A 13,473-nucleotide genomic window follows, 5' to 3' on the forward strand; every position below is an offset into this window, starting at 1 on the left:
ATATTTAAAAATCTAAAATAAATATCTATGCCTTGTATTAAACACACTAGTATTTGTTCTATTCGTATATTCCAGAAAATTGATCGGGACTTTGACTTGAATGCATGACGGCTTCTTTGTGTTCTCCATCCGCAATCTAATCTAATGAATCCATCCAAAAGAATTTATTTGTAGTGTTCATTACACTCAACAAGAAATTACAGCAATCACCATAGAAGAAGGCAAATCAAAGTTTTGAACCTTGGTAACACTGTCTTTCCTACTTGTATTTCAAAACTTAGTCTAGTGCTTTGGTGTGGTTATATTTCTGTGTGATATATCATATGACATATTCACATTTGAAGAAGTTGTTGTTGATGGTGCCACTTATCTATTTTGCTTCTTTGAGATATAAGCTGTACTTGTTCTTCTGTTGAGTTCATTCATAGTCTCTATAAATCTAGATTCAGTGCTTCCCTTTTGGTTGCTCGAGATGCACAACAAAAGGGAATTTAAGATTTAGTGTTTTGTGATGTTTTGATGTTATAGTCAATCACGCTAGCGAGCCAAGGCCAGTGGTTTTTTTTCTTGTTTTTTTTTTTTTTTAAAGATGCCAGAGAAACATAATTGTGTTTGCTAGAACTGCTGTTATCCTCGGTTCTCTGAGGGTCAAGGATGAGTTTTATGATCCAGAATATGTCTATTTAAAAGGGTTTGTTTTAATTGATGGAGGGGTTTAGATAACTGATTCCATGATAGAAGTAACAGAATAATGGGGATTGATGGAGATTAATGAGGCTGTTTTTATCGGTAAATGTGATCCTAAATGAGTAATCTAGGGCGGCCCATAGCGTAGGTGACCAAGAATCCGAGATAATGCCATAAGTTCTAGAGGAGCTCGGCAAAGATTGGTCAGGACGGACCACAACTGCCGAGCATCGAGCCTGAAAGACGAAGCTGGTCTGCCATCTCTCATTGAAGGCATGGTTCTGTCGGGACAATCCAAAATCCAATTGCCTAGTTGTTCTGGAGTGTACAGTAAGGATAGTTTGTTGGATTGCAACTAAGATCTTGACCTCTATCGAGCGCTTTATCTTGTGATTTTGAGTTGGCTGCTAGAATTCTTCTTTTGTTGTCATGTGAGTAATCTGATGGAGACAGAGTAAGGCCTGGTTGAAAATTATCAGAGTGGAAAAGAAGACTATTTATTTGGTGGGGTTTAATCAATCTTGAGCTGTTGGAAGAGATGGGTGGGGGAATATAATAAGATAGCACAGCAGAACTTCTGTGTAAAAGTATTATGTGAGGGAGTTTCATGTTCAAAGGTTATCATATCAACAGATTGATAAGATTCAACCAGATTTTTTGCTGGTTTTGATTTGTGCAAGTCTCGTTCTTTAACTGTTGAAATGTGCACATCAAATTCAAATAGATCCAAGTTTTATATTCCAGTTTGCAACCACATTTATGGCTGCAATATTGTGGTTTTTGAGGTCTATGGCAACTACACTGGTTGCAATTATAGCTACATTTGTCTGCAATTTTCCATAATTTTGATATTTGCAACATGAATGCAACACTGATGGTGGCAACCACAATTGAAAACCATGATGGATCTAACATAAACAAGACCATTTCTTAGCAAGATGTTGTGTATTCAGGTATTAGAAAGAGATTCAAATGTCTTTATGCTATAGTCAACAAAAAATACAAGGGACTAACAATTTATTCATATAGAGAAAAAGGGATGCACTTGAAAATATTTAAGTGTTTGTCGTGAGGGCACCGTACCATGGTGATCGAAAGAAATTTTGGTATAATGAACTATGAAACATTTGCCTTTGTTTCTTCTTTTCTCATGGTTAAGTACTATGTAAAAACTAAATCAACTGATTCACCTCCAGCCTTCCGAAATTGGGATGAACCTCCTATTATAAATTCTGTGTCCATTGGCATTGTATTCTTATTTTAACAAATCTACAACATTACCTGTTCAAATTAACTAAAGATGTGCATGCCAGGACCAATTTTAAAACGGAAGAAAAATAAATAAACTAGAATTAGAATCAGGTTGAAGAAATGCTATCTAGTTAAGTGATCTTCACTCCTCCTTTTTCTTTTTGGACAAGTGTAAAACGATTAATCAATGTTTATAGAGGTAACAAATGATCAGTTGACTCAGTATCTGTGAAAAGCACACTCCAAACTTGCAGAATTGACATACTTGTCACCTAGCATAATGGGAACTGATTATTCTGTTCATGCCAAGTGTAACAGTCAACAATCCTTTGTTAAAGCAGCTTATGTATTGCATTGGAGTCCTGTGTGATACCTTTCAAGATATTACTTCAGATGAGTTCCCTTAACCGCTTTAGTCATCCTTCTGCAGGTTCAATATCTAGAGTCCCTCCAAGCTCAACAAATCAGAGATAATCAAAATGCATCCTGCGCAGATCGTTTTGTATGGATCAACTTTATGTGTCATGATAACAGTGCACTTCTCCATGAAACTACTAGCAGAACATGTTTTGAACTGGAAGAAACCAAAGGAGCAAAACGCCATAGTAATTATAATCCTTATGGCCCCATTGTACGCTGTGGACTCCTATGTTGGTTTGATAAATTTCTTTGGAAGTGAAGCATTTTTCACATTCTTGGACTCAATTAAAGAGTGCTATGAGGCTCTGGTAAGATATTATACGTGGAAATTTTATTATGGCCTTGTGTGAAACTATTACTTATACTTTCATACTACATATATTTAAATTCATTTCAATTTAGTAATTTAATGTATTATAATTCACTACTTGCTCAATGTGTTGCCTACTGCCTACAGGTGATTGCTAAGTTTTTGGGTTTGATGTACAGTTTTTTGAACATCTCCTTAAGTAAGAACATAGTGCCGGATGAGATCAAGGGAAGAGAAATTCACCATTCATTTCCAATGACTCTTTTTCAGGTTGTTGATACTCAAACTATTTTGCAGTGTTCTGATTAATAATGTTTTCTGCATGTCTTCCGCATGATTATGTTTGCAGAAATGATGCATCACATAAATGAAGATTTTTTACTTTTTGTAGTAGATGTGTGGTCTCTTGGACCATGTACAATGAAAAAGGAGTGTTTATTCATTAGTATTATCCCTTACTGATGTTATTTGTCATTTTACTGTGATGAGTCTGTATCAATCCAGAAAGATAGTGCATTCTTAATGTCACAACTCATACTGAGATCCCACTAACACCATATTTGAGTTTCCCTTTCACTGGCAACAACTTGGTTTTGTACACACACACAAGATGACTGTAAAGTGACATAAGGTTTTCATAGAACAATAGTGAATGTTTTTCTTTTAGTAAAAACATTATTTATAGTATATCAATAAATTAAATAGCTTGCCAGTTTTCTTTCCTTTTTTTCATAAAAGAAAAAAAATCTAACTACAGTGTATTATAAACCTACATGCTAGTATACATGTTCTCTATACTAAGCCATCACTTTCAAAAAAACTCCAGTTATTTTTTGCTGTGGCCAAATGAAGGAGGGATCTAGTTACATAGTCCTGCAGGGGATCTTACGCAAAATGTTGTGTGGCTTCATAAGATGCATAAAATCACCAGCAGTTCATGGAATAATACATTTGATTCATCAATTAATTTGATTGCACTAAACATTGTATTATGTTTACTTCCCTGGAAAATTCCACTTATAAATCCGAAGGTTAACTTGTCATGACCATAATCTGCAGCCTCACACTACTCGTCTGGACCATAAAACACTGAAGCTTCTAAAAAACTGGACTTGGCAATTTGTCGTGATACGTCCAGTGTGCTCAATCTTGATGATAACTCTACAGTATCTTGAAGTTTATCCCACTTGGGTCAGCTGGACAAACACAGTCATTCTAAACATTTCAGTGTCACTGGCACTGTATTCTCTTGTTGTTTTCTACCATGTGTTTTCTAAAGAGCTGGAACCACATAAGCCTCTTGCCAAGTTTTTATGCATAAAAGGGATTGTCTTTTTCTGCTTCTGGCAGGTATTTTCCTATGCTTTACCTTGATCCTTTGAACCATTGTAGATAGACAATTATATAATTTTGCTTCTGTAGAATTTGAATGGTGCTATTAAAAGTCAGTATTTTTCAGATGAGAGATACTGTATTTTGGTTTGAAATTTCAATTTGTCAATCATTGATAGTCTTTAGTTGCAGCATGCTACTTTTAGTTAATTTATTGGTTTTAGGTTATGAAAATTGAGGACTTTCAATTCAGGCTAAGGAAAACATTTGACTTATCCAAGATTATGAACACTACACACGTACTATTATGGATCTAAGGTTATATTTGGATTGGTGGAAGATAGGATGGAGGGAAATGGAATAAAATGGTATTATTAAGTTTTATTGCTTGATATAGGAAGGTACTGATTGTGGTATATTGTCCTTCAAAGATGCTTACACTCTTCTGTCTCCTTTCAATAATACCTTGCCTTGGGCTGAAGTATTATGGAGGAGTTGCATCCCTCCTGCAAAATCCATGCCGCTTTGGAACTTCATACTTAACAGACTGCCAACAGATGATATCCTGGCAAAGGCTGGCTACCACATTGTTTCCAGATGCAAAATGTGTCATAAAAATTTGGAGACTGCTGATCATTTATTTCTGTGCTGTCCTTTTGCGATTCAGCTATGGACCTGGCTGGAGTCTATGCGCAGCTGCAGCATCAACCGATCTAATGCCTTGTCTCTTTTGAATATTGTGTCGCCTTTCACTTCAGCCCAATTAAATGATGTCAGAATTGCAGCTGTTGGATATGTAATTTGGATCATTTGGACAGCTAGAAACAATAGTCTGTTTTCCAACCAAGCGACTTCTTTCCAAAGCCCTTGCTTGTTAGTTGTAGCTAATGTCAAGCTTTCAGGTAACCTTTCTTCTAACTCCATGTGGCACTAGCTGCAGTTTGGCCTTTTTTTGTCTAAAAAAAATAAAAAAAAGGATGGAATATAATGAAAACTAGTGGAAACTATACAATCCTATTCCATTATTTACCTTCATTTTTCTTTCTTCCCAATTTGGGAAATTGGGAGGAATGAGATGGAATGGAAAGCTGGAAATTTTGTTCCATTCCAAAATATCATCCAAACAATGAAATGAAAGTTTTATTCCATCTATACTTCATTCCGTTTTAATCCATTCCATCCCATGGCTTTCTGTCAATCCAAGCATAGCCCTTTAGCTTTTTGTTAGTTATACAAGATTCCATGTTGGGTGTAACAGCGAGTTTTATGTTGGCCAGGGCCTAACACAACCACTCTCCTTAACTGGGCTTGGGACCGGCTATGAAAATATATAGGCAGAGTTTGTTAGTTTAATACAGATGTTATATTAGTTTAACAACTAACTTTATTCAATTATACAGGGAATTGTGCTTGATCTCCTGGCAGCACTGGGAATAATCAGATCCCGTTATTCGTGGCTAACCGTGGAACGCATTGAGGAAGGCTACCAAAACCTTTTGGTTTGTCTTGAAATGGTTTTCTTCTCAATATATCAGCAATACGCATACAGTGCTGCTCCATACAAGGTCAATAGTTCACCTTCAGATAAAAAATCAAAGTGATTCCAGGACATGATGGATTACTTGGCTGTTAAGAGCATCAATGTATTTACTTTCAGAATGAGTGTTGCTTCTTTCTCACCTCTCCTCCATGAGACAATTAGTAAACAAATGTTCGAGAAATGGCAGAGTCTTTTGAATAAGATCCATATACATTGATGCCTCTTCTAATGATCTAGAAAGTTTTATCCTACATTTCTGCTTGGATTTTCTGTTTTCATTGTATTTGTCTTATCTCATCGCAGACCTAATTACTTTTGTTGGTCTTACACCAACAGAAACCCTTGATTATAACCCTTTTTCGTTTGGTTAATAGCCTCTTTCAACTTGCAATTGCAGTACTCATTGATTGGAAATTCTACCGTTACAATTGTGGTAAAATACATGTTTATATACAATAAATTATGCAGTTAAAATTTTAATTATTAATTTTCTAATGAATGACTATCACTCAACTTTTCCTCCTTAGCTGGGTCATATTTTAGAAGAATCAAACCAAAAAGTGTTATTTTGTCAATATCCATTGTTTCTTCTATTAAAAAATAGGACAAAGAGATCAATCTTGTAACACCTCATCTTTTCGTAAAAAATTAAAAAAATTATTTATAAATAAATAAATTTTTAGAAGAAATGAGGAGATTTTTATAATTAAAATAATGATTTGAAGGAAAATAAAAAAGATATTTTATTTATTCATTTGATATGAAATAAAATAGAGTTTTTGTTTATAAGATAATAATAAAAAAAAAAGAATAGGATAAATATAGACTGAGGTATCCTACATATAAGTAGAGATATATTAGGTCACTTTTGAGACTCTCAAATTAGTTTCTCCTTCTCTTCCTCTCAAAATTTTCTCTTTTTCCTGCGTACATTCAAATCTGTCTCAGTAAAACAATGATCTCAGACTCGTTAACCGTTGGAACATCATGAAATTTGAACACAAGGTTCGGAACTCAATTCTTCACACACCCATTGGGATTTTTGAGATAATGTCTTTCGTGGAAGAAATATCCCTCGCACATAGCTCTTTGTTTCTTCCGCATACACCCAAACTTATCTCAGTAAAGCTACGATCTCGAACTCGTTAACCGTTAGATCATCGTGAAATTTGTACACCAGGTTCGAAATTCATTTCCTCACATATCCACCGTTGGGATTTGTAATGAAATGGCTGTGGAAGGAGAATTTCTCATTTCACGCAGACAATGAACTAGAGGCTTCAATCCTTTCTCTTTCTCTCTAACACTTGAAAACCCTAACAGAGTAAATAGAGGAAAAGCTTGAGAAACTTCAGGGAACCGCTAGAGATGCTGCTATCGCTTCCAAAATTTACACACGTGAGTCCACTTAGAGCTAAGGGATGAGTTTATCGCAATCGGGGGTTAGAATGAACGGGATGAGTTTATCGCAATCAGGGATTAGAATGAACATGTGTAAGGACCCATAGGAAATCAAATTGGAATTTATCTTGGGATGTTTATTGTATTGTAATTCTTTTTATATGATTATGTGAAATTGTTTGAGGGATTTTACCCCAATGTTGTGAGAAACATTTTCATATAATTTGTTTGTGTTTTGGACAAGATTACTATATTAGCGTAACAAATTGTTATATTGAGATCATGAAATTGTGATTAAAATTGTTTGTAAGTGATAAATTGAATATATGATGAATTGTGAGATTATAACATTGTTATTGAGATTAAGTATAAGTGCAAAGTTGAACATGCGTTGATTTGCGAGATACATGTATACATGTGGTGGTGGATTGTGACATTGTGATATGTTAAAATTATGGTCATGAAATTTGGTTGTGAATAAATGTGTGGTTAACACTTGATATGACAATACTTGTGTTGTGAGTTGTGAATTATACAATAATCTGACTGGTGTTTACCTTGAGAAAAAATGTTTATGCGCATTGTTAAAGGGAAAGTGTAGGATTCCTAGTTAGAAACCTAAAGTGTTAAATTATAGTACAATGTGTTAAACGTATTTAAAACATGACTGTAAGGTCGTGGGTATTGTATAATTCATGAGCAGTGTCTTCGTGCAAAAAAAATTTTGGGGGTTGGACCTAAATCAGGAAGGTGAGACCCTAACTGATTCTTCAGAATCTAGGCCTTAAGGGTATAGACACTCGGTTTGAGTGCTCTTTTAAGCCTATGTTGATTCCTATATGGTTAAAGCATTTTCGCAAAACAAAGTGACCCTGATTAGTCATCTTATAATTTTACATAGTGAGAGTGACCTGACATACTCATTGTGTGGTGTGTCTTATTATGTACTCCTAAACACCTCAGTGTGGTTTTTCACTGACATGGTACCACAATGCATATAGGATTGAGTCTTAGTGTGTATATTGATAACGCTTGTGTATTGATTGATATTGATTGACTTAGTGATATTGTGTTTTGATCTTTGAGTATGTGAATGATGTGAAAATAAATGAGACATGTCGTGTTGAGATGTGGTGGAATGATGTGAACTATGTTTAAGTAAGTTGTATTTCGATTATATGATATGTATATCTACATGTTGTCTTGTTTCTCTCTATTAGTTAAGAATGTAATAACTCACTACCCGTGTGTTGTTTGTGTTTGGATCCTGTGATGATCTTGAGCTTTATGTTCGTGAAAGCAAATGACTAGGTGGATTGCTTTAAGGAACCATGTGTTGAAAGATGTCGGGACACAAAACTCTGATAGGATGTGACATTGGGACATAAGTTTCTATATTAATTACATCATATTTTGGACGACCTTTTTTTGAGCTGAAATGATTTTATTATTTATTTGGACAAGTTCTATTATGATGTTAGAGAAGTGAATGTGAGCCTTTTACCCTTTCGAAATATTTTTATTTGAATGTGTTTTAAAAACTTTTAGGCAAAATTGCACTTTTAGTTCCCCAGTTTATCTCCAATTTTGGATTTGGTCCCCCGATAATTTAGTTCACAAATTTGGTCTCCCAGTTTTATAATTCCTGCAAAATTGGTCCTGAAAACTCGATTTGAACGTTAACCATTAACCTCAGATGTTGACTGCCACGTGTCAACATCTGAGTGGTTCCTTGTAAAGGCTTCATTTTTTGTAGGTAAAATTGCACTTTTGATCCCCCAATTTTACTCCAATTTCAATTTTGGTCCCCCTATAATTTAATTCACACATTTGGTCCCCCAGTTTTATAAATTCCTTTATAAATTCAGCTAAATTTCCTTACTGAAGAAGTTGTATTTCAAATTTCAAACAAAAATACCATTGTCATACATAGGCCACTTAAGCAGTCGTATACATATAATACCGCATGGGGGAGCAAAAAAAAAAGAGGGGGTTATTATAGAACCTGCTAAAACTCCTCAAAACTCATTTTAATCTAAGAAAAACTATGTGGTATGGATAACAATAAGCTATTATCAGCATTCACCAGAAACTATGGTTTGAAATCAGAGCAACTAGCTTGCTTCGTCAGAAGCGAAGAACTAAATCCCACCATGGAAGTATCAAAATTAATCTGCACCAACACATCCTTCAATTGAAACCTTCTTGTCGTTGATTTTGACGGAATTAACGTTGATTGAAGACTGTGTCTGTGTCGGGTCTTGGTTTGCGACAAGGGGTGTGAAAGTAAGAGATCTGAAAATTTTAGACCCAGGTTGGGATTCATGCGCCACTTTCCCAAGTTGAACAACCCCAGAAGTGGGAGAGAGACAAAGAGTGATTTTTCTCAAGGTTCCAAGTGAGTCAAAAACTTGCGATGAAAAAGAAGTGCGAGATTTATCAAGACCTACCATGTCTCTAGCACCAGTGGCTAAACCATTCAAAAGATCAATTTTGCAGGACCAATTTATAAAGGGATTTAAAAAACTGGGGGACCAAATGTGTGAATTAAATTATAGGGGGGCCAAAATTGAAATTGGAGTAAAACTGGGGGATCAAAAATGCAATTTTACCTACAAAAAATAAAGCCTTTGCAGGAAACCACTCAGACGTTGACACGTGGCATTGACACGTGGCAGTCAACGTCTGAGGTTAACGGTCAACATCCAAACCGGACTTCCAGGACCAATTTAGCAGGATTTATAAAACTAGGGGACCAAATTTGTGAATTAAATTATCGGGGGACCAAATCCAAAATTGAAAATAAACTGGGGACCAAAAGTGCAATTTTGCCAAACTTTTAATTAATTCCTCATTCCTATTTCTTTTATTATTAGTACATATATGTGTAGGGTAGAAGGTGTCACAGATCTTGTTTGGGACTTAAATGAAAAACTTCTTGCATGGTGTTTTCATGTCTTGATTCATTTGACTTGCCTAGTCACAAGTCGTTAAACTCAGCCAAGTTATAATGAGGTACTCAATCAACATGTTAAGAAAAGTGTTTGTTCATCTTACAAAACTGACTATGTATTTGGTTCTCTGTTCAATGATCCTAAACATCCGTTTTAAAAAACTTCTTCTCACATACTTCTCCATTCAACGGTCTTGGAGTTTGTGCTACCAACAAATCAAACACATACTAAATTGTAGAGCGAAGCAAACCACCCCCTTCTTTTTATATTTGAAGTTTTTGGCAACTTTATCTTTCAACACTTATAGTTGATATAACATAATAAAACTATTAAAATTAACACATTTTCATTCTTATTTTGCTAGTTTTGCAAATTAATGAGTATGAATTTGGCTCATTTCAAATGCTCTTCTCCTTTAATTTAATCCAACAAAAAAATATAAGCTCTAGAGTTTTAATAACATAAATTAAGACATCATAAATGAAATCATAGTTGCACGGAGCAAAACCCTTACACAACCATCACAAAAGAACTGGTTGGATTCACTAGCTCACTGTCTGTTTCTATCTCTGTCCCTCTCTTTCGTCTTATGTGACGGTTTCCTTATTTTGAAACAAAGTTTTGCTAAAGTGTGCAAGGAATTGAAAATGGATTATTTGTTAATTGCTATGTGTTTGGCCTTATTTTTTTATCCGTATGAATTGAATATGATACCAAAGAGTAAGGTTATCAGACTTGAGAATTTACAATATAATAAAATAAAATAATAAATCATAAATTTCACAACAATCACAAAAGTTAATAAGTTAATTCGAGAGTTTGATAATCATGTTAAGAGTTTATAACACTCGCATACCTTGTCCAACCAACTAAATTAGACTCACTTGGTAATATGTGCTTGTACTTATTACATGAGCTCAGAGTATATTTCGCATATTTATCATCTGTGTTTTCTTATATTAGATTCCTTTGTCCCTCATAACTTGTGACAACCTCATTTTTTTCACATTAGTCAAATAATACGAAAAGCACTAAAGAGCCTCATATCTTTAAAAACTCCTTTAATTTAGACTAGGAAAACCTCAAGTAATGATTTAATTTAGTTGGGTCAAATAAAAGATTAACAAATCAATAAACACAAGGTTTCCTGAAAATTGTGAGAATATACTCATAACATTTACACAATTACACTTTTTAGAAAAATCTTTTCTCTCTTGATTCGCTAGTTGTTACCCTAATGGCAATAGTTAGCAAAACCAATAGAATAATGTTCATAACAAATGCATAGTTCATAATCTAAACAACCCTTCCAGTTTTTAAAACAAAACTATGCCTCCAACTTTTCTGTTTCACTGAAATAAAATAAAATAAAATAAACAAGTGGGGTTTACAAATTGCAGTATATCCATTGAAACATAGATGTTATAGGACATGTTACATACAGGGCTTTGAAAAATAGATATTATAGGACATACTATATGATATAAATACTATAGGGAAGGACATGTTATAGGACCTAATAAACTTAGTATACTTCAAGTGGTGATAGTACCCAGGCTCATACGATCAAACCTCAAACCTGGTTATCATCCCCCTTCCCATCTAACATGGTGAGAGGGGAGAACAGAAAAACAAAGCACATATTATGTTTCACTATCTTATGGATATGTAGAATCCTAGTGTATGTAAATTCCATTCTACAGTCGAGATCGGATGAATACTCTCCTTCCATTGCTCTGCACATGATTGATTTCCTTAAAGCCATCATCCGATTTGTTCGGTGGCTGTGACTCCTGGATGCGTTTGGTTGATGTTTTGTACTGCTGCTTTATGTTATTCAAGTCTTCCTTCACTTCCTCCATTTTTGTCTCAAAATGGAGATCATTTGCAACCTTTAAATCAGGGTGTTTCTTGGCATTTACAGGGGTTGGCAAGGGTATGTTTATCAATCCTTCTGGCACCATCTTATCTACCTGCTTCCTACCTGTAATAAATACAGTAATGATATTAGCATATGAAACATGTAGGGACTAAACCAAAAAATGATGTAAAGTGTAGGAACTGGTTACTAAATTTTTAATTTAACCATTGTTTTTGGACAAATTAAGGAAACAAGACAAACACATTTTCTCAGCCTTTTCTCCTAAAATAAGTGTAAAAAAATGTAAGGATTTTGATGTGTAAATATCATTTTGTAATACTTATTCAGGCAAGGAGTTAAATGGAACCTAGAAAAGCAACATGCTTACAATATATGATATTACAGCCCCAAAGAGATAATATTAATTGATATTGATGGTGTATGATCAATGTAGCAGCAAAAGGTTGAGTATAAAGGATTATTAAGATGATCATCAAGGAAATACATTAAAGCCCTCACCGAATGCATTAAATTCACCACAAATTCTTAGTAAAGGCCTGTGTCACAGAAGGAGATCCAAAACTAAGATTTGGATCAGTATACATTTGTCTCTAAACCAAAAGAATAATGAAGAGGTAAGTGAGAAATCACAAATGGTTTTAACTCCCCGAAGATGACAGGTGATTAACAAGAGAATAAAGCTAAAATGTGATAAAATCAAGAACATGTATAATAAGCTAAAATTAATTACAATTTCAGCATTGATCTTCTAATTTAGTATAAGTATACTTTATCCTCTGCGTGCACTTCTCTCATCTTAGAAGAACCAAATCCTAATCAATAAAGTCAGAAATCAATGGCTGTCTGATGAAATAGGATCATCATCATCATCAACAGCAACAACAACAACAATAATAACAACAAAAAAGCCTTATCTCACTAAGTGAGGTCGGCTACATGGCTACATGGACCACACGACGACGTCATTTTGCACATATAAAAATCAAATTTTTAGGATGAAATAAGATTAAGGATGTGAATTACAAGTAGTGCAAAACAGGATGATAAATGCATCATAAAACATGGGACAAGATACTCCAAAGTTGCCACACCCAAACACTCAACTACTAATCTTTCACAAGTAGATTCATTTCAATTTCTGCACACATAAAACATGAGTGTTTGGCTTAATATTTCACTTTTAGTCAATATATACAAAAACTACTACCTTATTTTTCATTCCCCTCAATGCTTCCATAATTTAGAGATACAGATTTGAAAACACGAATACAACATGAAATTTGCATAAATAATCACACAAATAAGAACACACCACTTAATATAACAGCAACAAAATTGCCCAGCGTTAGTAGTAGAAATTATTGAGTTAGCACTCAATTGATCACAAACTCAAAACGATTATTAAAAGAAATTTAATTATTTTCCTAAAATTAGAGAGAGAGAGAGAGAGAGAGAGAGAGAGAGAAAATGACCAGGGATGATTTTGCGAGAGCCGTCGATGGCGGAACCGACGGCAAACTTGACGAGGTCCACCAGTATTTGGCTAATCGTGTGGCGGCGGGCCATATCTGTCACGGCGGCGGCCATGTCGTCGTCGGCGGTGTCTTGCGATTCCGATTAGCTTCTTTCTGATTAACCGAAGTGTGTGTGGTTAACTGGTTATGTATTCTGAGGGAGGAGCTTTCAATTTTATCAT

At 34.7% G+C, this 13,473-nt stretch overlaps 2 protein-coding genes across 7 annotated transcripts; one reads left to right on the plus strand and one right to left on the minus strand.

Annotated features, from left to right (window-relative positions):
- Nucleotides 1-52: 52 nt before the first annotated feature.
- On the plus strand, nt 53-5,818 carry LOC114416930 (transmembrane protein 184C-like). 6 transcript variants are annotated; one of them, XM_028381967.1, is made up of 6 exons: nt 53-244; nt 2,369-2,666; nt 2,816-2,938; nt 3,728-4,018; nt 4,398-4,902; nt 5,401-5,553. In XM_028381967.1, the coding sequence occupies exons 2-6, from the start codon at nt 2,418-2,420 to the stop codon at nt 5,412-5,414; spliced, it is 1,182 nt and encodes a 393-aa protein (XP_028237768.1). In that variant the 5' UTR covers nt 53-244; nt 2,369-2,417; the 3' UTR covers nt 5,415-5,553. The 6 variants fall into 6 exon arrangements, with proteins under 6 accessions (XP_028237768.1, XP_028237769.1, XP_028237771.1 ...); XM_028381970.1 differs by having other exon boundaries at nt 54-244; nt 4,668-4,902; XM_028381968.1 differs by lacking the exon at nt 5,401-5,553 and having other exon boundaries at nt 4,432-4,864.
- Nucleotides 5,819-11,225: 5,407 nt separating this feature from the next.
- Nucleotides 11,226-13,473, minus strand: LOC114416931. Its single transcript, XM_028381973.1, has 2 exons — nt 13,250-13,473; nt 11,226-11,879 (listed from the first exon to the last, which is right to left on the minus strand). The coding sequence occupies exons 1-2, from the start codon at nt 13,362-13,364 to the stop codon at nt 11,593-11,595; spliced, it is 402 nt and encodes a 133-aa protein (XP_028237774.1). The 5' UTR covers nt 13,365-13,473; the 3' UTR covers nt 11,226-11,592.

The sequence above is a fragment of the Glycine soja genome, chromosome 6 (assembly GCF_004193775.1).
Source record: "Glycine soja cultivar W05 chromosome 6, ASM419377v2, whole genome shotgun sequence".
NCBI lineage: Eukaryota > Viridiplantae > Streptophyta > Magnoliopsida > Fabales > Fabaceae > Glycine > Glycine soja.